At 38.0% G+C, this 24,799-nt stretch overlaps 1 protein-coding gene across 3 annotated transcripts; it reads right to left on the bottom strand.

The window, feature by feature from the left end:
• Nucleotides 1–394: 394 nt before the first annotated feature.
• ZHX1 (zinc fingers and homeoboxes 1) lies at nucleotides 395–23,517 on the bottom strand. 3 transcript variants are annotated; one of them, XM_055545897.1, is made up of 4 exons: nucleotides 23,158–23,517; nucleotides 16,329–16,445; nucleotides 4,536–7,387; nucleotides 395–2,005 (listed from the first exon to the last, which is right to left on the bottom strand). In XM_055545897.1, exon 3 carries the CDS (start codon nucleotides 7,158–7,160, stop codon nucleotides 4,539–4,541), a length of 2,622 nt encoding a protein of 873 aa, XP_055401872.1. In that variant the 5' UTR covers nucleotides 7,161–7,387; nucleotides 16,329–16,445; nucleotides 23,158–23,517; the 3' UTR covers nucleotides 395–2,005; nucleotides 4,536–4,538. The 3 variants fall into 3 exon arrangements, with proteins under 3 accessions (XP_055401872.1, XP_055401875.1, XP_055401873.1); XM_055545898.1 differs by lacking the exon at nucleotides 395–2,005 and adding an exon at nucleotides 2,024–4,274; XM_055545900.1 differs by lacking the exon at nucleotides 16,329–16,445.
• Between the last annotated feature and the right edge of the window lie 1,282 nt (nucleotides 23,518–24,799).

Raw genomic sequence — 24,799 nt, 5'->3', positions numbered from 1 at the left:
CACTGAACTGTACACTTAAAAATGGATATAATGGCAAATTTTACTATATTTTACCACATTAAAAAATTCAGTTAATAAAGTGAAAAAAATCACTGAAAACTACTAATCACTGCTAATTTTTTATTTTGTATTCAAGGACACAGTCAACCAGGAGAGAAAAGTTCTTTGCTCTGTCAAATAAATATATTTAAAAGCTAGCAAACATCAGAGCAAAGTGCCAGGTCTATAAAAGAGACGGGAAAATTACTAATAGTTATTTACAGCTATACAAAATTAACATATTGCAAGGGAGACATAATATAAATATATTCAAAGGTTTCATTTCCAATACTTGACATTTCAAATTTTGAAAACATTAAAATTATTGTCAAACAAAACTCAGACCACATTGGCAATGGTTTAAAAAAGGGAGCAATTTAATCTTTATAATACAGAGTGCTTTAAGAAGTTTTTAAACGTGTAAAAGAAAGAACAGTTTAGTGCATTAAATTGTTACAGTCTTTACATTGCTTCTCTTTAAAAAGTTAACAGTAGTATGAAAAAGCCACCCACAAAGCCAGCTGTCTGAGTGAAGAAATCAGCTAAATTGCAGCATTTTGGAATTACTAATAAAGCTATAGTTAAAAATGAAAAGTTTATAAAAATGAAAGCAGCATGCATAGTCAAGGCTTTTTCATAACATTTTCATTAGCTGACAAAACATTAAGGTAAAAACAAGAGCTTAATATTTATTATTCATTAAATTAGATAAAATAAACTGGCCAAGCCCACTACATCTGGTCATTCAGAAAAACATCTTAAAATCCAAAGCTAATGAAACTGAACATTTCTTCTATGAAGAAAGCACATTTTGAAAAATGGTCCTATAGTCACAAAGAAAAGGATCCTTCTCAACACGAATGAACAGCACCGGTCTTTACAAAGTTTATGAGTTAGGAGGAACTTTCAGTCTCCTGAAATGGCAAGAGTTAACAGTTAACACTCCCATAATTCATAAGTGAAGAGCTAAGCTTTAACTCATTCTGATCAGTTCAGAATTCTTTTTCTTTATTCACTGAAACTGTTACACAGAGTAGAATTTCACCGAAAGATAATTTTTGAAAGCTCTGATCTGACACCTGTACAAACATTTCTGATTTCTCTATGATTGTAAGAAAAGAGTAAGTTAATATTTACTACATGATTCCTTTTCACATTTTTGGTACAACATTTATTTCAGAGTTTCACCCTCTTGAAATTCCTATGCCAGTTTCTTTCCCTTCTTCAGTACTGATTATGTTCAGTTTAAAAAAAAAAAAAAAAGCTAATTCAGTTTCTAATGAAAAACAGTAATGGAGTATTACAAGTAGTAATAGTGGTATCCATGAATGTGTTAAATGAAAGGTCCAATCATTAAGCGCCAATGATACCACAAAACCTCTTTGCTCCAACATGTGTCAATAGTTTTTTACATACATTGAAATTATATAAACCCATGCACAACTCTTAATCTTAGTGCAGGGCCTGATAAATGAGACATAGAAATAAACCAGATTTTTCTTTTTCCTGCTTCTAACAATTTTTGCTCTGTAAAATGTTTGGTCACTGAAAGCTATAGGCTTAATCACATATCAAAGAATACAGGCAATAAGGCCCATCTTACAAGACACACAGTATTAAGCTGAAAAAAATATGAGGACAAGCTCTAGTGGTCATTAAACTTCCTCAGAAAGTCTAAGAATCAGAATGTCTCCATCATATCAGAATAAAAATGTACTGTATTAAAATCTGAATTTTTACAAGTTGTTTTTTTAATTAGTGTTCTATGTACATTGTAGGACTTCTGCCATTTGCAGTAGTTTAACTTTGGCACAACACTGAATTCCATTTCTTTTGGGTATTGGATCCTATTTTTTGAGATTGTATATGCCCCCAAACGTTTTCAATGTCATCAAAGATTGGGCCATTCACAGTAAATCAGACATCTGGAGTTGAAGAATTGATTCTCCTCCAACGTTTTAGGCAGCTATAAAAGAAAAACATAATAAAAAACTAAACTTTTTAAGATAACCATATTTTAACATTTTCCATTTTTAGGAACAAAAATGATATAAATTAGCCATTAAAATGCATCCTCTGTATTTGCTTATTAATCCTGAGATCACTTGCCACATGTATCTTATTAACATATAATGCAGTAGATTTTCTGTGCAACTCCAGTATATATGTTTTGCATATACCAGATTTGCTTATAGACATTTTTCACCTACATGTGATAATTTATAAAAAAGATATTCATAGGATTATAATATATGTGATATAATATATAGTAAATCCTATTTACTATATGGTTAGTAAAATAAGTACTATATTTATAATAAACAGACTATGAAATCTAAAGACTCTTATATCCTTTTTTATTTATATACAGGGCTAGCTTGTGAAAAAAGAGATATATATTTACCACTTTTTCCTGTAACTATTTTGGAAAGGTTTTGGTTACCTTTATTTGTAAATAAACCATACTTAAATGAAGAAGTATTTAAATGAAATTTATGGTGTATCATTTCATAAGATGAAAAATTATTTTGTTAAGCCAATGATAACTTGCTGATTAATGGGTTTTATAGTTTTAGACTTCTGCATATTTTAAAAGCAGGGCATCCCAATGTATGTACCACAAAAGTCAGGTAAATGTACATTATACAACTTTTTTGAAAACCATGGCTTTGTGTGAATCTTCTGATCATAGTGTTCATTAACATATACATATATAACTTAAGAACCATCCACAAACTTAAAAGTAAGGTCAAACTACGCTATAGAAAAAAGTTCACATTATTTTTAGAATAAGATTCTAACTCCTTCCAAAATCACCGCAGAGGTTACTACAACACAACAACAACAATTCACTGCAGCAACAAATCTGTTGATGTAATCTTGGCTGAGTGCACATTCTTATATTTAGCAATAAAAAAAGCCTGTTAAAAATATTTTCTGCATCTGTGTTAGAAGCAAGCCTGTCCTGAAGGTTTCTGACGTAAGGAAATGGAGGTCGGTGTTTCAGGATATAGCCATACAAGACTGCTTAACTTCTTGTGACTCATGAGGATACATTTATGCTCTAAAACCTGGAATGAGAGTCATTCTAAAATATGTGCATTTTTCTGTCTGAAAAAAAAAAAACTATTAATGAAAGAAAATCTGGAAAAAGACTGCTAAGCAATAAGAATAGTGCCTGGTACTTATTAAGCTCTCTATAAATAACTGTTAAAATAAATAAAACCATGAAGGAAGGTGTGCGGAAATTAAGGAAATTCTGTGCAGAATAGAGCATAAAAGTAGAGGATGGGGTAGAGATGCAAAAAGCTATGGAAATAAGTAAATATGTTCATATGAGGAGGGTCTTTTTTCCCTCCCCTGCTATTTGAAAATACTGCAATGATTTTTGTCAACAAGATGCTTTTGGACTACTGATGGACAGATCACAACACTTCATGACAACTGCACGATTTTTAAGAAGTATAGACTTATCCTAGAACACGCCAAACCAGAGAGCAGAAAAGAAACAAACTGTGCTACTGAATTCTGAAAGTATTCAGAATTGGAATTCTAATTCCAAAACAGGTATCTGATTTGCAACTACAGTGACATTTTAATTAATCCAATCTATAATAGAATTAAGATTCAAGGAATGTGCCAAACCTTTCAAATTTAAAGCACATTTTCTTGCACTTTTATGCCTACAGAGAGATATTTTTAACTTACTGATGTGTTTTTGCTGGTGGCAAGTTTGTTTTATATTAAGTAATGAAAAGACATTTTAGGCAACTGAGTTAATATCAAATCTGTTATTTATCACTGATCTCTACAACAGAAATAATTTATATCACGGTTTTCAAAGACAGATGCCACCTAAGTGAACATGAAATTATATACTGCTTAAAACAGATCTTTGGCTTTTAATAGAAAAATATTGAGTAATTTTAACACATAAAGCATTTTAAACTGTAGTTAAAAATCTGATAGTTTGGGGGCAATAAAACATTAAAAAAGATACCATTTTCACCTAGTTCCCTAAAACTAAGCAATTCTCACCCCTGTGGTAAGTCCTTCCTTCAGTATACTTTCCCACCTCTTTTTAGTTTTCATTTTTTAATTCTTTTCTTAAATAAGCAAAAAGTGAAGCTTTAGTGAAGGAGGCTTGCAAGAAAAATATACATTTTAGTTATCTTTAGTATGTGTTAATCTTCAAACCACCACCAGTCTTCCTTCTGGAGAATGGGTAACTTTCCCTTAAAACAAAGCAAAAAAACATTTCACATAAAAAATAAATAATTCAGGCAACATTAAACTCTATATAAAAATCAACATAAAATCAGGCTACACATGATAATCATATATCTCTTGGGCTACACTCATGGCACCTAGCCCTCTTATTGGGCATCAGAGAAAATATTTTAGAAAAAACATTGTCAAAGGTGAAGATGACAGATATAAGGTGGCTGTTCTAAACGTATGTGGTGGGTGAATATACACTCAGATTAAAAACTTACATTTCAGTCATCTGATTTAGAAAGCTTCCGCTTCACATGTCGTGGGGGTTCCCAAGTGTCACTGTCATCTGTTTCTTCTTCCTCCTCTTCCTGATCATCAATAACTTCATCTTCCTCCTCGTTTTCCTCAAATAATTCTATACCTAACTCCGATCTTCTCTGTCTTTCGGCAAACCATTCTCTGACCTGCTCGTAACCCATATGTGATCTGTTAACAAGTTCATCGAGGTCTTGCTCATTAAGAAATTTGTGCTTCAGATAATAATCCTTAAGTATTGCAGTTCCAGTTTTAAATTTGATGAGGGACGGCCCCCTGTCCCAGTTGTTCATTCTCTTGCCTCCTCTGGGCCGCCCGCGAGGTCTTCCTCTCCCCCTGCCTTTTGGTCTCCCTCTCCCCCTTTTCCTAAGAGAAGACAGACCATTCATGCTACTTGAATTGGCGCTTTGATAGTAGTAGTACCATTTTAAGTTTCCATTTTTCCAAGCATAACGGGTGTCCCCAAACCAACTAACTATGTCTGTTCTAGCAAGCCCGCTTTCTTCAGCCAACTTGTCATACTCTTCTGGTGATGGCCACTGTGTTCGGACAAATGCACTTTTAAGCATGTGCAGCTGCTCGGGTGTTTTTTTACATATCTTGCCAGTACTCCCTGACTTAGGTGCACTAGTTTCATCTCCAGGAGAAGTTTCTCCAGCTTCTTCTTTGGAACTACCTGCATTGCTTTCCTCTACTTCCACTTTCTCTTCCTTTAAAGCTTTTGATTTCTTCTTCTCTGTAAACCAAGCATCAATTTCCCTTCTGGTGAGTTTGGTTTGCGCTCTTAACCTATTTAGTTCTTCTTCTGTAAGTACGGAGCTGTTGAGAAAACTTGCCTGCAGGGCACGAAGCTGCTCCGCTGTCTTCTCTTTAAACTTCTGGGGAGTAAAGTCAGGAAAAGGATTCCAGGACTGTTTCTGCTGTGAAGTCACAACAGCTGGGGATTCTGTGGTTTCATCGCTCGAGTCTATGATGATAGTGGCAGAGGAGTCATTGTTGAGATGTAAGCACTGATTACTCTTTGAATTTCTCTGGTTGTACCTTGTGTCACTAAACCATTTTTTAATCTCTCCTTTGGTCAGTCCTGTGATTTTCATCAGTCTGATAATTTCAGCATCATGGGGAAACTGATTCTTCAGGTAGCTGACTTTTAATTCTGCCAGCTGCTCTTTAGTCTTTTTAGCCCGAATGCCAAATGAATCAGGGTTTGCCAATGTGGCTTCATGTTTGACCAGCTGAGCGGATGGGACTGCTGCTGTTGCTGGCTTGGTTTCTGTGGTCGGCTGAGTAGTGGGGACCTGACTTTTCTGTACATTCGTTTGATTTGGAACCCCTGCCACTGTCAAGGCTATAGGTGCCGTTACTGGCAAGGTGTTTGTGCCACCTACTTGTGTGAGGACCAGACCCGGCTGGCCAACTATTTGGCATGTCTGTAAGATGGATGGTAAACCATTACTCCCCGCGGAGATGTGGGTGGGAATGACAGTTATGGTCTGAGGTACAGTGTGTACTGTTCCGTTGAACTGTTTCCTTCTTGCCTCCTCTACTTCCTCGGGAGTCCAGCTAACACCGTGTTTTAGACGTTGGGCTGAAAACCATATCTTGATCTGTTCCTCTGTATATTTTGCTTGAGCAGAAAGAACAGTTATCTCTGACATTGTTGGATAAGGGAATTTGTTGTAGGTGTTAAGCAAAAGGGGGTTGTTATCCAATGCAGCATTGTAGGTAGGAATGCTATTAACAGGGATTAGGACTTTGGGAATCAAACTGGAATTCTGCTGAGCTGATACTGCCGTGATCACCTGTGCTAACCCAGGAAGAACTGCTGCCGGGGCCACAACCGTGCTGGCAGCATGTGGGTGGATTCTGTTTACAACAGAAGTACTTGCATTTGATTCAGAAGCCGAAGAGCTTGGATTTTCCACAGTTTCTTCACGGTCTGGTTTGATTTCGTTCTCTTTCTCTTCCGGAACGTCCTCAGCTGAATTACGATGAACTGTAATCCGTTTGTTCTCCACTTTATTTTTCATCATTTTCATGATAGGGGTTTTACTGATAGATATTCCTGAAGAAGAAACTTCTGTAGATTCAGCTTGCTCTGAATTCTCCTCCTTAACAAAACTACCATCAAAAGTCAGATCATTTATTGTTTGTTCAAAGATTGTCTGGTTATTTCGTTTTACCATAGTCAACTTAAAATTCTCTTCTCCTGGGTGATATTTCAGATTATGCTCAGAAAGTGCATCATACCTTTTGGTAAGAAAATTGCATTCAACACAAACATAGGATGAATTTAGCACTACATTGGGATGTTCTGAATCCACATGAAAAGTAAACATATTTAGATCTGGAGTTTGGAAAGTACAGTATTTACATTCATAGCCACCTTCAACTTTTTTATTTTGCTGATTGTCAGAATCCACGGACTCATGAACTTCTTCATCACTTGAGACACTCTCTGTTCTGGTGTTTTCTATGGGTGTAAGTACAGGCGGACCTTCGTCGAAATCTGATACCAACTCGAGGTCTGGATCCTGTTCACTGGCAAGGACCATGCAGGGTGTTGTAGATTTTCGCCTGCTTGCCATTCTGATGTTATGGGGGGAAAATCTCAGTGGTGATTAAAAAGCATTGGGGCTTAAAACTGTTCAGTATCCTTCATTTGAAAACAATGGCTTTTGGTTCTTCAAGTCTGTCTTTGTGCTCAGCAAGTCTCATTAGCAGCTTTTTCATGGTGCAATCAAGTAAAGAGCTTATGGTTGGCAAATAAAATACTGCAGAACTGCTGAAATTTTTGAAGCACAACTCCAATCACCTATATTAAGATAAATTAAAAAACGTTTTAAAATGAGTGGTTATGATCTTTTCAACAAATTACAGCTCTATTTCACTTACATGAAGTTGTTGGAGCGCTCAGCTGTAAAGATGTAGAATAAAACTAGAACCAGAAAAAAATTTCTCTGAGGATCAAAACAGATGTCTCCAAGCCAGCTCACTGATGGTCATGTACTATACCTGATGGGTCAGCCCGCAGGCTTGTGTGTATTTGGATTTTTCAGCCAGCCGGTTATATATCAGAAGGGAAGGGGAAGAAAGTGTCTCCTTTGGCAGGCACTCTCAATGTGAAATGATAATCTGTTAACAGGGGAGGAACTTTAAAGTTATAAAAAGTAGCCACAGATACTCAAAACTATGACCACTAAGTGTATAAGGAATTCAATCCATCAGTTATGCCCTGTTCTTCCTCCTGGTCTGTCTTACCATTCTAAAAGCATGCCCAAGTATGGCAAAAGCAGCAAAGGTAGAATATTAATGACCAAGGTTTCAGAAATATTATCTTCATCATTCTCCACAATGCTATCAGAATTTGTAAAACATGTCTAACCGTATCAGTTTCCTGACTCAAAGCTTCTAATGGGTCCCTAATGCTGAAAGAATGAAATTCAAACTTCTAAGGCCCCAGGTAGCTCCCTCCACGTCCTGACTGCAACCTGAATTTTCTACCATCTCTCTCCTGACTCCTATTTCCTTATGTCTTAGGCACAGAGCACAAATGATCGCTGTTCCAGGGACTCCCATGCAGGCCAATCCTTGTGTATGGACGCTTCTTTGTGCACACACTGGGTGTGATGATCTCTCAGATCTGTCCTAGAGATCACCCTTAGCTTGGGCCAACCTCCTTTCCGGTTTATTTTCTAGTCCATCACTTACTGTATTGTACCAGAGGAATGTTGCATTTCCGTCGTGAAACCTCCAGTCTCTTTATTTTTTTTCTTCTTTTTTAAACGAATAGCTTTACTGAGACATAACAAAGCTCTTGAAACTCTGGATGGAGCCAGTTTCCTTTTATACCTTCAATCTAGCTCTCTCAGCTGAGTTGTCTTGACTGACTTCTCAATCATTTCTGTATCTTTGGTATACAGAAGCCTGGAAGAGGGTTTCCCTGGTGGTTCAGTGGTAAAGAACCTGCCTACCAATGCAGGGGACACAGGTTCAATCCCTGGTCCTGGAAGATCCCACATACCACAGGACAACTAAGCCTGAGAACCACAACTACTGAGCCTGTGCTCTAGAGCCCGGGACCCACAGCTACTGAAGCCCTTGCGCCTAGAGCCCATGCTCCACAGCAGAAGAAGCTACTGCAATGAAAAGCCCATACACTGCAACTGGAGAAAGCCTGCATGCAGCAACAAAGACCCAGTGCAGCCATAAATAAATAAAAAATCTTTGACTTAAAAAAAAAAAAAGAAGCCTGGAAGTAAGGATCACTAAAAGTTGATTAACCTGAAATAGGGTTCCCTAGTGGTCTAGTGGTTAGGATTCAGTACTTTCACTGTCATGGCTTAGGTTCAACCCCTGGTTGGGGAACTAAGATCCTGCAAGCCGAGTGGCATGGCCCCCTCCCCACCCCCCAAAAAATGCTACCTCCAACCTGAACTAGAATGAACAGAAAAAGAGTCCTATAAAACTCAAAATGCCCTAAAGGCATCACTATAGTGAACAAAGCTAAAATTCACAAGAAAAACCTTGAATCATCAAGAAAAACTGAAATATTTTCATATGAATACATTTTAATACTTTTGTACCCAAAATAGTTAAAATTTTGATGCTAAATCGGTTAAAGTTGGTGTGCTTCTAAAGTCTAAAACAAATGAAAATGACTACAATAAATGGTATCAGTTATTTTCTACCACAAAGGAACTATTTTCATTTACTAACATAGTCCTTGTCCTAGCTGAACTGAGGAGAAAAAGTTTACGTCAATGATTATAAAGCAAAACTAGGTCTCCATGACTCAGTAAAAGGAGAAACATTTTAAGGAAACAGAGCTGTCCAAAGAGAGAATATCCTGTACCTTTGAAGGTGCTAAGATCCTTCTTACTAGGATTATTCAAATCATACTACATTTCCATTTGATGTATCCAAGCAACAGACGGAAAGTTGGACTGTCTCTTGTTCTCTGATTTTCCACATTACAAAATAAAGAGCATCAGTTTAGTAATAATAGTAATATCAACAGTCCAAAACCCACTCTCAAAACTGTCATTGTTGGCAGGAGTGGGATGGATGGGGAGACTGGGATTGACACATATACACTATTGATATTATGTATAAAATACATAGCTAATGAGAGGGTACTATACAGCACAGGGAACTCCACTCAGTACTCTGTGGTGACCTAAACGGGAAAGAAATCCAAAACAGAGGGATACATGTATATGGATGGCTGATACACTTTGCTGTACAGTAGAAACTAACACAACAGTGTGAAGAAACTATTGTTGTTTAGTTGCTAAGTGGTATCCGGCTCTCCTACAACCCTATGGACTGTAGCCCGCCAGGCTCCTCTGTCCATGGGATTTCCCAGGCAAGAATATTGGAATGGATTGCCATATCCTCCTCCAGGGGATCTTCCCAACCCGGGGATTGAACCCCTGTCTCCTGCACTGCAGGTGGATTCTTCACCACTGAGCCACCAGAGAAGCCTTATACTCCAAAAAAGAATTAATTTTTAAAAGTGTCGTTTTTTCTATAAAAAAATCTTTGATTTCTAAGGGAACATAAATCCATCACTGAGATTTAAAATGATTTCTTAATTAAGTGCTATAAACTAAGATAATTCCATCTTTCCTATTCAATTTAATAGGGAACACTACTATTTTTGATCATTTTTTTTTCTCATTAGAAACAAGGATTTCCTCAAATAGCCTTAAGTAAGTGGAAGAGTAACAAATGAGCACCACCCACATTTCTGACAGTGAAGGAGAACTACTGAAAGGCAGGGGAGTAAGCTATTCTCCTAGAACCTTAGATGATATTTAGATGGGGTATATTAAGAGCTGAAAGTCTTAATGGAGGAGTTTTTCTTGAGACTGTATTTCTTGAAGTGGTGGTTTTGAAACTTTTTGTTATAAGAAAGCCCTTTCTTCAAACAAAATTCTATGAGGAGCCCAAGTATAAAACTGATTAAAGAATATAGCTATCTGATTGGAGAAGTGGAGAAGCTTAACTAACTCCTGACCCCATCCCATGGGGACCCCACAATCCCTGCTTTCACCTCTGATGGGTTCTGAGATGTGTTTGAAGACTATGACTTAAAAACATAAGTAGTTTCATCATAAATCCTCAGCTTGGCAGTGCTAAGCCATGAAATGTGATACCTAAAGTGAATTTAATGTGTCCTTTTTGGCTGTTTCACTGTAAAAGACAGGCGTGGAGCACCCTGGGATAGAATAGAGTAGCCCCTACTAATAAGAGATACAGAAGAGAAACTGGAGGAGCTAAGATACTTTTATTATTCTGGTTCTGTAGCTCTTGGGTTAAACTTACTTTTCATCCTATCTAGTATAAATATAGGAATATGCTACCAAGTTGTTACTTTTATTTCTTTTCCTTATAGCTCACTAGCTCAGAATGGTCAGTTTGTAAGAACTGAAACAGATATACAATTTTCAGAGTATTTTTGCTAAAGTCATGAAAATAATAAAATATGCATATATTATAACCTAATGATATATACATACAGCTGTGCTTTTTCCCTTTGAAAGCATTGGTTTTTGAGGAATTTGAAATTTTTAAATTATAAATTAAATTTATTTAAATTAAAAATTTTACATTAAATGTATAATTTTAAAACTATAAATAAGTTACTTAAAAGAAAGGCTTTTAAAAAATCCTCAGTAATGCAAAAGACTAAAAATCCGATTATCTTGGGTATCCTAAGTTGTCTCAACCTGGGTTACTTCTATATGCAACGACATAGACCTGGGAAATACTCTTTCCTCTTTACTCCTAAAACTGCCCATCTTTTGCTAACAAAACCATAATCAGTACATTATTTAACATATTTCTAAAGGGAGATTGAGAACTTCCAAAAGTGCCTCATGATTTGGTTCAATGGCTCAATTCTATTATTATGTATACAACCTAAAAATAAAGCATGAATAAAGGCAGCCTCGTGGTCCTTATTTTATAGTCATAATTTGAGGGGAAGCAGGGACCTCAGTACAATCTTCCCATTCTTCATGGAAGAAGAAACCTACCCAAGGGAATAAATTCACAGAGGCTTTGTGGTAAAGGCTAAAACCACAGGTTTTAGAGTCTCCTCTGCACTCAGTAGTTAGGTGACTGGAAAAGTTGCCCAATATCAACCTCAGCTTTCTCATCTATAAAACCAAGATTCTTCAGTTCAACAAATCCACTGACCAACTATGTGTTGAAGGTCAACCATGTGCCAGGCACTGTGTTGGGCACTCGGATTACAGCAGTCACCAGGACAGACAGTCTCTGGTCTGCCAGGTTCTAGCTGTTAACAAGGAAAACAGGCTTAAGCAATTAGAATGACTATGATCAATGCAATGAGAAGAGGTCCTGGGAAGTATATAAGCACATTACAGGAGGCTTCTAGAAAAGAAGCAGAGAAGGCTGCCCTGGAGAAAATAAACAGAGGTATCCCACCTCAGATACTGATCAAATAAAAACGCTTCCCACACACTAGTATACAGTAGGTGCCTAATTAATGCTATGTTCCAGTCCCTGAAAATTATTTGGGGAATGAATAAATACCTTTTATATACTATTATTCTCTTTCTTTCTATCTCTCATGCAGCTTAATCAGATGACAAGGCACACAAATTGAATGTAAAAGCAAAAGGGGTAAAAATACAGAGTAAGAACTGCCATGATGTGGTTTCAATACATCTTATTACGGTGTAATGGGGCTGAGACAGGAAAACTGCCATACAGAAATCACTATTAGCTGATAGGCATCTCATCCTCTCTTTGAAGGTCAACTCAAAACAGCTTAAAATCAATTTGGGAAACCTTGCACTATTTACCTGTAAAAGAGGGTTAGAGTCCAGTTGCACAACTGAGGAGCTAGGTGGCTCTGCAGTTAAAACATAATTAAAGTGAAATCTGCCCATAAAAGAAAAAAACTATGCACTATATGCATATAGCACTGTAAATATAATTATGTTTTAACACCATTTTCAGTTAACCTTTCAGTAGAGAAAGACGTTAAAAAATAATCAATCAATTATACTGCCATTAAAAATGATATTCAAAAAAGTAAAGAATATGGCAAAGTATCCATTTAGTGTTAAATTTTTAATAATCAGAACAAACTCTGCATACTGACTATAAAATAACTATGGGAGAATATGTATGCATGGTGGACAAAGACTAGATGAAAACACTAAAAAATGAAAATTTCACATGAGATTATGGATGAAATTTTTACGGTGTGTGTGGTATTTACGTTTTCTTTAATAGTGTTATAACATTGCTTGATTACAAAATACAACAAACAGGGACTTCCCTGGTGCTCCAGCAGCTAAGAGTCCATGTTCCTAACACAGGGGGCCCGGGTTCCATCCCTGGTCAGGGAAATAGATCCCACACGCCACAACTAAATATCCTGCTAGACTGGGAGCAGCCAAATAAATGAGTAAATATTCTAAAAACAAAACAAAACAATAGTTTCAAGGCCTTAAAATTGCAAATAGGCTAAACTATTTTTGTGGTCATTTGTCTCAAGCTGGGAACAAAATTTACTTTCTGTTTTTAAAGCAAAAACACGTGCTACCTAAACATTTTTTCAGAGGGAGGAGGAATCTCTGAGTATGTATAGCATTCAGATGTATTCCAGACATTTTGGAGGGCTGCTGTCCCACAGGAGAGAACTCAGACTGGTTCTAAGAGTCCGCAAGAGCACCCCTAGTCTCCAGAGAATAGATTTAGGCCAAGCCAATTTCCATGGTTCTGTGTACTGGCTCTTCTCCTGAAGGTCAGATGCTCCTTAATCAATTCATGATTCTTAATTCATGAATTATATCAAATTTTCCCTGCAGAAAAGCATTTAATGGAAACAAAATTTATTTCATCCCAGTATAAAACTTTAGGGCAGTTCTAAACGTAGTTCTTCTTACATGATCGGTAAGAATGTCTGTTTAGCTCTTCACTATATCCCCAGGGCCAACACAGTGCCTATTAATATTTGTTGGGGGAAAAAAGCTTTAAAATATATATATATTTTGTATTATAGCATACATTTTCCTTCATTAAGCACTCATTTACTGAGGAGCTACACAAAACAACTGAGCTCGTTTTCACTGGTAAAATCCTTACTAACAAAATTACTTTAGTCATTAAAATATTAAAACATGCTCAAAAACATTCTCATATAAAACAGTTTATTAAAATATAGCAATGGATGTTTAATGAATATTTACCAATTTATCTGTAATTCTATTGTAACAAATCAGTTTTATGTATGAATAGTGTACATCTAAATTTGTAGACTATCTAGAAACAAAACAAGGGTGATAAATTCATTTCAAATAATTAGTTCTGTGGTGGAATTCAGGAGAAAATGGTATACTTCTTATAAAGATAGACACGTGCAAATCTGAACTTAGAACCATTACTTCTCTATAAGAGAAAACTACATTATAATGATGTTCTATATTTTAAAAGAGACTTAAAAACAGGTTCTCAATGTAATAAACTCTAAAAAGTTAATGGATTGTTTCGAACTGTATGCTTAGCACAAAAAAAAAGTCATAAAAAATTTTATAATTATACAGGGCCATAGCTACACTGAATTTCTAGGCCTCTATTTTTTGGCTGTCTTGTACTTTAAATTAAATGATTAACAGTTTATTGGCCTAGTTAGCCACAAAAGCATGTTATTTTGGTAAGATTTTATGTTTAGAAAAACAGACTTTGTTTTTTATGCCAATTCTGGGTCAAATAAGAACATTTAGAAGATTTTAGAAGATAACTATAATTTTTAAGTATCATGTTAGTTTTGACCTACTACCAACTAAATAAACCGTTTTTAAGGCCGCTAAAATACACAACCTGAGAATCCTTTGAAATCTGTGTTCATACATACACTGAGAACTCTCAGGACTCTATTCAATTTAGTTTCACTTCTCCCTCTGTGAGTCAGAGTTCTGTTTAGCCAGCTGAAAATACTTACTTTTACGTGTTTGTACTCAAACTAAAAGTTACAAATCTACCAAAATCACAGAATGCCTGAAATAATAGTAGGAACAAAGAATAATGAATCCAAATGAAAACAAGGATATCTACCACTTTATTTTTAAAAGGTATCCAAGAGGATACTTTTCTTAATTACACTTTGTTTTTGGTCTTTACATAGTAGAGGCATTTTTCAAAGCGTTAATGTTAAAATATTTAGAAACAATAGTCAAGTTCTCAAAAAAAATTAAGTGAGAAATCTGACAACCCAAATTTGTACCCACAAGAGTTAGTAAAAATTACTGTAAGCTGGAAATCATTACCTGAGAGACAAGTTTCAATAAAATTGCCAAAATAGTCTCAAGATAATACAAATTCAAGTATCGAGGTGAATACAGACAGAAGTATATGTGATCCAAGTAACAACATCTAAGAAACTGTGGCCAAAGATAATCTAATTTCAGAAGATCCCTTTGCTAATGCTAATTGAAGCTTAGAGGCTTAGAAACTCTATCCTCTCTACCTGTTTCTTCTACCTGAGAAAGCTGACTTTAATGCTGCTAAAGATTAAAAGCCTCTAAGTTGGACAGATTTCTCCAGGCAAGCTCTGACCCCAGATTTGAGGAGTGAAATGTTTTTTTGAAAGATCTTTAGGCCACTGACATCCTGGTGGTGTACCTTCTGCTGGCATGTAGGTAAGTATGTAACATAATTTGACGGTGAAACACAAACCTGTCATATAATGAAATATCTTATCTTTATTATTAAAGTTTGTGGATATGATCCAAAAGTTATTTTAGGCTGAAAGTAATTTCCCCCTACTTTTCTCAAGGTAGTGTATTAAATCTTTCACAGAAGTCTAACACAAGAATGCTATTCTTGATTCCAAGTGACTTTATCACTGAAAGGCTGAAAAGTCATTCATCTGTCCATTATCTTTCCCATTTGTAAAATAAAGTAACTGCTACCTATTTTACTCAGGATACAATAATTCAATTTGAAGGATAATAGTAATTCGTACTGGCAATATCAACTCGTAAAAAAACACAAAAATGAAAGTGAACCACCACATTAATAGTTATGGAATCTTTCCTAGTACTTTCTGGAATCATCTGCAATAACAACTGGACTAAAGTATAAGCATTTCGATAGCACAGTATGAAATCTAATGCTTCTCAAAAAGCCAATTTATATCAAGTAAGTAAAATATAAAAGTAATTATGTACAAATATATTTAAATAGTGGTATGCTTAACCTAAATCAAAGTATTTATTAATATCTTAAATTTCATCATTGTAATTAACTATTATTAGAGATCTGTATACTGAAAATGTGTTTTCAGGAACTGTTCTTGAAGTCTTGAAGCATTTTCCTGGATATAGAAAAAGAACAGTAAAATGTCTAGATAAATTTCCCCACACAAAAGGTCTCTACCCTCCTGACCTTCATTTGTCTGGTTTACCACTGTAATTACCACAGGTCCAGTGCCTGATACACAATGGATTTCAGCAAATGTTAATTGAAAAATCACTTCTAAATATACCACAAAGATTTATTAAGAAGTGTGATGCTGTTTCCTTTCAAATTAAACCAGCCAATACTCCTACATTTTTAAAGTTTGAAAGTACATTTCTTAAAAAAGAGTTAAGAATATATCTGCTGCTTTTTAAAAGAAATCTTTTAAGACTTTAGCCAAATATAGTATCACTATATTAACTGAGCACATTCTGTCTCCAAGTTTTACCACAACAGAAGGATGGAACACATACCTGCCACAGTCTCCTCCCCATTCTGTTCTTTGACACGGAAGGGTGTCCCTTCAAATTAGGAGGTGTTTAGCTCAGGCCATCATTACTAACAGGTCCAAAGTACCTATCTGCCATCACCTACAAAAAAAGTAATATTGCTTTACTATTCTAGATATGATTCAGTCTTATTAGGAAACTTTAAGCCTATGCCTTGGTTTTTTAAAAGTAAATATAACTTAAAAAAATTAATTTCCTCATAGAAATTTTAAAAGAATCATCAAAATGCCAAACTCAGTAAAATATGCAAAACTGAAAACTTAAAAATGTATTTCAGTTCAGTTCAGTCCAGTCGCTCAGTTGTGTCCAACTCTTTGCGACCCCATGAATTGCAGCACGCCAGGCCTCCCTGTCCATCACCAACTCCTGGAGTTCACTCAAACTCATGTCCATCGAGTCGGTGATGCCATCCAGCCATCTCATCCTCTGTTGTCCCCTTCTCCTCCTGCCCCCAATCCCTCCTAGCATCAGAGTCTTTTCCAATGAGTCAACTATTTGCATGAGGTGGCCAAAGTACTGGAGTTTCAGCTTTAGCATCATTCCTTCCAAAGAACACCCAGGACTGATCTCCTTTAGAATGGACTGGTTTATAAAATAACCAAGTCACAATTTCAATATAGATTTTCAAAATGTGAAAAAAAAATTTCAACATGTGACTATATGCAGGATATAATATGAAAGCTGAGATGAAGAAATGGAGAATTGTAAAAAATTAGTACCACACAAGTTATGAAAGACAACTTAGTTTAAACTAAGAGGTAGGAGAAGTTATGTGTTTATATGTTTATGTATAAGCCTCACTAGGCTTATATTTGTATCCTAATTTACTATGTATTAAGTGGACTGGATCATTAATGCTGGGAACAAGCCAATACTACTTAAATAAACTAGTGGTACCCCACTCCTAAACATATGGTATATCTGATACAATGACTGGTGTTTGTTTTTGCAAGAAAGTTACTGCTAAATGATTTTTCAATCAGCACATTGTGAAACATTAGATGGTACAAACCAAAAACCATTCTTTGAAAATTCAGATTTGTGTCTAAAAATGCTGTGGTATATTACTCAGAGTAGGTAAACCAATCAGGAGAATTAAATAAAAACTATCATTGCTTGTCATATTAAACAACAGTAAAAAATGCTTTTGAAGAGTTGAAGGATTTTTGTTACTGTTCTTCAAGCCCCGAAGTTCTGTAAACCACAGTGAATGAATATTAGGTAGGATGATTTCCCTCAGTACCTTTTCTTTTTGATTCCTGCTATTATGACAGACAACTTTATGAAGAGCCCTTTTAAGATAAGAAATTATGTCAACACACCAGTCCTTAAGTTGAAGCTTAGGCTGAATAGTTACACTGTTTTCATGAAAAGCAAAAGAGCATTTTCTTGGTGGGCCCAGTGGAGCAATCCTATTCTGTTGGTAGCCTAGGATCTACAATTTCATTTCCTGGTGTCTCCTTGTTCGGACACTCCTTAGCCAGCCATCTACAGGATGTGAACTAGAAGAAAGGATAGGAAACATCTGCCAAAAGTAGGGAGGATATTGTCCAAAATGAATTATTAATAATATTATAGGAAATTGATAACTTATTTGAATCCATTCTTAAATCACACAGTCATTGCAAGATGTTTTACCGAACGAGAGTCTACTGAGAAGAGCTGCCAAGACATGCCCACTGCAAGCAGAGAATCAACAAACGAGTTCCTCAGTATTTCTGGATGAAAAGCATACTTACCTGATGTTATTTCAGTTTCTGATACTGGGATTACTTTAGGACACCTCTCTAATTCAAAGTATCTTTTTAAAATTTGGGATTAAACTTCAAAAATTAAAGAAGTCATCTTGACCATATACATTATGTAATAAAACAGATTGGTTATTTTGGCAGGAGAGGATGGACAGGACATAAAGATGAAGGATTTGGGCTTTGGAATCTGAGTTGCATGGGTTCAAATCCCAGTTCTGTCACTTACCAGCTGTGTGATCTTGGATAAGCCATTTAGCCTCTCTGTGGCATAGCCCCCTTATCTGTAAAATGGAACTAATGATATTATCTACTTAATAGGGGTGCTGTAGGCATTGAAAGGAATAATACATGTAAAGTGCTTAGAAAATTTGCTGGCACATGGTATACCTACAAATTAGACTTTTTCTGACTCTTATTTAGGGTAATAACTTTTAAGTTATACAACAAAGAAAGTCTTTGTTTAAATTTTGCTAAATTTTCAGATTAGCATAGTGTTCTGGGTCAGTTATACTTCAAAAAACAAACAAACCCATAGAAAAAAAGATCAGATTTGTGGTTGTTGAGGCAGGGTAGGGAACTCAGGGAGGGGAATTGGATGAAGGTGGTCAAAATCTACAATCTTGCAGTTTTAAAATGTGCCATGTACTCAGTCATGTCTTACTCTTTTCTACTCCATGGACTGTAGCCTGTCAGGCTCCTCTGTCCATGGAATCCTCCAGCAAAGAATACTGGAGTGGGTTGCCATTTCCTTCTCCAGGGGATCTTCCTGACTCAGGGATCGAACCCCTGTCTTCTGTGCTCCTGCATTACAGGCGTATTCTTTACCTGCTGAGCCATTAAGTAAGTACTAAGGATATACTGTACAACATGATAAATATAATTAACACTGTTGTATCTATATGAAAGTTGTCAAAAGACTGAATCCTAAGAGTTCTCATCACACATACACACAATTTGCTAAATGCTGAAACAGTATAAACTCTTTCAAAGTCCACAAAACAATTTTATTTTCCATTTCATAGCTTTGGGCATATTAAGCAGTGTTAGAATAAGCTGGCTTTAACAAGTAGACATTGATCAATCATAATTTATGCCTCCAACCCAACATACACATATTTTCTCTGATCTAAACCTCAAGATGAATCATTAATATATGACACATTTAAGGGGTGTTTCATAGAACGAACAGCTTTTGATATAATCTTATCATAGTAATAAAGAGAAATTGTTCTTTTTTCACCAACCCCCCGCCAAGTATAGTACAATTGCAGCCAAGTTTTAACAAACTTCTTTTTTTTTTTTTTTACAATATTCGAAGGTAAAGGGAATAAACTTAGTAAAGAAGAAAACCATAATTATTAGTGAAGTGCTTAGAAATATCAGAATACTCCTATGTCCTTTCATTCTTCACAACAAAAAAAAAGACCTTTAGGAAGGGGAAAAAGGGAGCCAGAAAAACTAAGAGAAATATTAAATCACTAAAATTTAATGACAAAGTTATTTTATTTTAAATGATAAATATGTATATGATATATCTACTTTAATGTTTTAATTTTTTAGATAAGCTTTGATAATATGATTTTTAAATCTAAATTTCAAAGCTGAAAACAAAAATCCTGCATAAAAAATGATTTATTCAATTTTGACTCCCTTGAATAAATGTCATTCTTAATTTGCTCACACATACTTCTTTTTCCAAAGTATATCACTTATTTGTTCGGACCAAACATACATAAGACCATGTTTATAACTTTTAAATACATTACAGGATACTGATTATATAAACTGCAAAGATCAAGTACCCTTTAAGACCAAAACCTGGCAACCTCATAGAAACTTACCTAAGTATTTGCTTTAAAAATAAATTAACTGTATAAAATACAAATCTCCAAAATATAAATGCAAATGTGTATATCCTGATTGGTAATCTAAATCAGCAGCTTCAGTCATCTTGTTACTTACCACTATGACTATAGTTCAGCAACAGGATACAATAATATTAAGGATTAAAGGCTAGTACCATAGTTTTTTCCCTCCAAATAAATGTAATTCAAGTTACTTTTGAAATTACACAGAATGATTTAAGAGGATTTTAAGTCAGAAAAAATTTAAACATACAAATGAATGTGCCATACTGACTATTACTACAAACAGTGCAATAGATATTTCTGGACATCTCCCTGAATTCATTGAATACGATTAGATTAAAAACTAGCTTAGGCACTGAAATTTCTACACTGTTAATATTCAAATAAGAAGTCTTTTGAGTCCAAATCCACAATGCTGTAATGTACATAAAAAGGTTATTTCCTAAGCTACACTTGGAATCATTTTAGTAATTTTAGGAGTACTTCCATTTAAGTATAAAGCAATAACTGAAAGCAAACTAGGTCCCAAATGTCACATTTTTGTGCCAATTTAACATTACAAGAAAGAAAATGTATAGTATGTCATAATATCACCTTTCTCAATGTAAAATATAATAGGGGAAAAAACCTTCAAAGTGAGCCACCTCACCTACTAACAAAAGAATTGTAAACCCCCCCAAAAACAATAACAACAAAACAACATAAAGAATTGTAAAACTTAATTCACATTTATTGAAAAAAAGAACTTAGCAGTATCATTAAAGGTGAAATAGTTGGACATCATTCATGAACTGTCCTCCAGTCCAGTGAAATAATCAACTCACTTGATTGGAGTGACGCCTACTAAGGAGAGCTCACCAGCACAGGAACATTTATGTTTTCAGCCTTACCATATTTTGAAACCATCTGGCAGCAGTGCCTTTCTGGTTCACCCAGTCTAATCTGTTCAGAACTGAATATAAAACTAGACCTACGTGCACCTTGGGGAAACCAAAGAACAGCACACACGAATAATAATGTTCTAAATGTGCATCTCTAAACTAGTTTATACTTGAAAGGTGTTTTTAAAAACATTTCTACTGAAGATGTTAAAGCTCTTTTAAAAATACTAGAATGGTTCAAGAAATCTTTATGAATCATTGCTGTCATCAGTTACCCAAGCCTTAAACTTTTTTAAAATTTTAATCCTGATCACTAAAGAAACCATCTGAAGAGATTCCTCTACAAAGAGAGTTACTGATAAATGAAACACTATCAATTCTATAATGAAAGGACCCAAGGTTTTTTACAACTTACTTTGCACAAAATTAGTCTGCTTAGCCCTAAAATGCTTAGAGGAAGGGGGGGAAAACTAAGAGAAAAAAATACTCATGAAAGCCCTTTTTTCTTTTACATCCTGTTACGGCAGCACTACATTACTGTTTCTGGCAGCACTTATTTCTTTTGCTTAAAATCAAGAGTCAGAACTGCTACTCAAGACTTTTTTTTTTTTTTTTTTTAATCTAAGAATGTGCTAGGGTCAATATCCCTGTTAAAACCAAATTCCGTCACCCTCATCAACTGGCATAAAAACAAACAACTTTTTCAGGATAATTTTTCAGAAGCAAGGATAATTCACACAGCACCATATAATATAAGTTAAAGCTTTCAGACCAAGACTGAGAAACAATGACCAATACCAACGAATCTTAAGGTGCGTGCCTGTAGGTCAGGCACACACAAACACTCCAACCCAACAAATAGTCACTGTTCCTGGGATAAAGCTGCTTCTCCCTCCCTCACTGGGAACCACTCTATTTCTCAATTCTGTGATTTTCCCTTTTCAGATAAACTCTCACTCTCCAAAAGAACTGCTTCTTCAAGTTACGTGGAATCCCAACTTAAACACGTTACATACAAATTCTCTATCAGTAATGTTCCAGACATATTTTCTCCCAGCAAAGATGAGCCCCTTTTCATGTTTTTCTTTACAACTGGGGTGAGATGACAGAAAAGCGCTGTGGCATTCCCGCTCTGCCCAATCTCTTCCCCACATCCCTCCTCTATCCATCCCCTTTCTCGCTTCTTAATCCTCCTATCCCGAATCTTTCACTGAAGCCCTGCCAGAGAGTTTGATCCTTCCCTAACCTAAGCTAAGGATATGCAACGGAGCCTTTTTCTTCTCGGGGTTCTGCTTTTCCCTTACTGTTACCCACAGAGAGGCGGGGAGGGATGTATTGGAACAAAGAATTTTAAGTCCCTTTCTCTAGAACTTTGGTGTAAATACACAGGGAAAGGGCATCACCCAGGGCTCTTCTTTCCTGCCATTTGACCCCCTTCCTCTCAGAGCTCCTTCCTAGCCTCTCATTCCCCGCAAAGGTCAGGAGCTTGTTCCCTTCAGGCCCTAAGGCTCGCAGCAGCCCCTGGTCAGCTTCCCAGTCTCCCTCCTGAAAGGGACGGATAACATTTCCATTCTCTTTCATCAACTTCTCAAGTCCCAGGGCTTCTTCAAAACATAATAGAGCTAAGGACTCAACTCTGAGTCTTGCCCTGAAATGGGTGCCCAGCCTTCCCTAAAGTGGGGTACAGCCTCTCCCCAAAGGGTTTTTGGGGGCTCCAACCCCAATGCCACTGCGCTCAGCTCCAGCAAGAGAATCTCTCCTCTCAGGGAGACTGAGTCCCCACGAAGCCACATGCCTCCGCAGGTCAGGACTCCCGATCTCCCTCCCCTAGGATCCTCAACACTGATGGGGTAGTCCATCCCTGCGGCGCCTGCCCCCCTTCTAAGGAGACCCCATTCTCACTCGTATCAACAATCCCAAGTTGCTCAGTCCTCTCGTAGGCAGGCGGGCTGAGATTTTTCCCTTACAGAGCCCACCCCCAGCTCCTTCCACAGCCGCAGAGACCCCAAGAGCGCATAGGAAGCTCGGGGTCTGTCCCCCGACGGCGATCCCGGGCCAGGCAGGCCCGGTCCTTGCCCCTCGGACGCCCCGCGCCGGTCCGTCCTGCCACCAGTCGCGATGAGCGCGCTCAGCCCCCTGGGGGCTCTGCCCCGGGGCCGCCCTCCTCCGTCCTGCCCGCGTGCCGCTCGCCTTCCCGGCCCGCCTTGCCGGCCGCGAGCTCTGCGCTGCTGGTTCCCACCCGTAGCCCCGGACTCCCTGGGCCGCTCGTCGCGGAGCCCGCTCGGGCCGCTACCTGCAGGGGCCGCCGCGCCTCTCAGAGCCCCGCCGCCGCCATCTTGCATTTCAAACCGGCTGCACTTTTCAGGGAGTCAACTCTGACCTGTGAACCCTATACCCGGAACCGCTCGGTGGGCCGGCTCACGGCTTCGGCAGCGCGGCGGACCCGGCGGAGCGCAGAGAGTCGGGGGTGGGGGTGCGAGGCGAGGCGCGCGCCCCAGCAGCCGACCGGAGGCGGGAGGGGGGAGGGGAAGAGCCGGCCGAGGCGGGGCCCTCCCGCGCGCGCGCGCCTTCCGCGCGCCCCCACCCCGCTCCACGCCTGGCTCTCTACCCTGGGACCCTGCTGCTCCCCTGGGGTTCGACCCAGGTCTCTGCCCCCGGGATTGGCGCACGGCGGGAGGTAGGGAGCCGCCCCGCCCCTCTGTCAACAGAAGCCCCGCCCCCGTCTATGGAAGCTCCACCCTCTGTCAACAGAAGCCCCGCCTTCTCCAGGTCTTGGAGCGGCCCCGCCCCCTTGCCGGTGATAGCTCCGCCTGCTATTGGCAGAAGCCTGGTCTTCATTCAGGTCAATCCAGAAGGCGCCTCGCCTTCTGCCAGTTGTGGCCCCGCCTCTGGGCGCTCCGCCTTCCTAGTGTCACCGCTGGATCGCGAGAAACGCCCCTTGTCGTTTGGAGCCCAAATGAGCTCCATTTGGTGGCAATATTACCCCAAGCCCCACCCCTTTCGGCGGGAGCCCCACCCACTGTCAATAGAAGCCCCGCCTTCCTGAGACCCTTGATTCTAGCCCGAAGCCCCACCTCCTGTCAATTGCCGCCCCGCCTCCACTTGCCTCCTATTCGGCCAAAAGCCACCCCTCCAAAGTCGGACACCGAAAGTTCGGTTCAACCTCACTTGGAACCGCCGTTCAAGACCAAGCCACCTTCTGCTCTCGAAAGCCCTCTTTTGCCTTCTCACGAGTCACTCTTCTGAAGGGCTTTCTTTTCAAGCTGTGGTCGTAAAATCCCGACAGCTTCAATGGGAACCAGCCCCGCAGCGAGGGACCCAGGCTTTGGGGAAAATGACCCCTCCCTACCTCCCTCCTTCCCTCCGCCCCCCACATCATTTTTAAAATAGAGAAAAGTACAGACCAAAGCAAAGAGAAACGGCTCATCCTCAAGCTAGTCGGCTCAAATTCACGGACCAGGACGTGTGAGAACTCTCTGGTGGCTTAGTGTTCATTCCCCGCCGCCACCCCAGTCCTGGACCCTCTGTGCTTTGACAGCAGCGCTCCGCTGAGCCACATTAATCCCAAAACATGCAGTTGCTTAAAGCGAAAGCTTGATGGTTGAAATCAATGTACACCCGCTTTTTTTTACTTATATGGTTCTTAGAACCCCAGAACTTGTGGAAGCAGAAGCAAGCAAAGCTTAATCTTGTGAAAGTAGGCATTCAATCCTGCCATAGTCCACACCCTGTATGCAACAAAGCAAAAATTTAACATTACTCTCCTGGAATTCAATTTATTGACATGTAAACTACGTACAAGAAACCACTGTAATGGTCTAATAATATAAAGATAAATAAGCAAAAGTAATGTATTTTTAAATATTATACTAGTTTCAATAAAAATCAGAAAATATTTTTCACTGTGGGAAAACCCGGCACCAGTATGAGAGCTA

This window comes from Bubalus kerabau, chromosome 14 (assembly GCF_029407905.1).
Source record: "Bubalus kerabau isolate K-KA32 ecotype Philippines breed swamp buffalo chromosome 14, PCC_UOA_SB_1v2, whole genome shotgun sequence".
Taxonomy (NCBI): domain Eukaryota; kingdom Metazoa; phylum Chordata; class Mammalia; order Artiodactyla; family Bovidae; genus Bubalus; species Bubalus kerabau.
The sequence above is the reverse complement of the archived record's forward strand: the minus strand, read 5'-3'. Positions and strand labels throughout refer to the sequence as shown.

Excerpts from the sequence above, each read along its gene's own strand:
- ZHX1 (XM_055545897.1), bottom strand. The coding sequence starts at position 7,160 with ATGGCAAGCAGGCGAAAATCTACAACACCCTGCATGGTCCTTGCCAGT.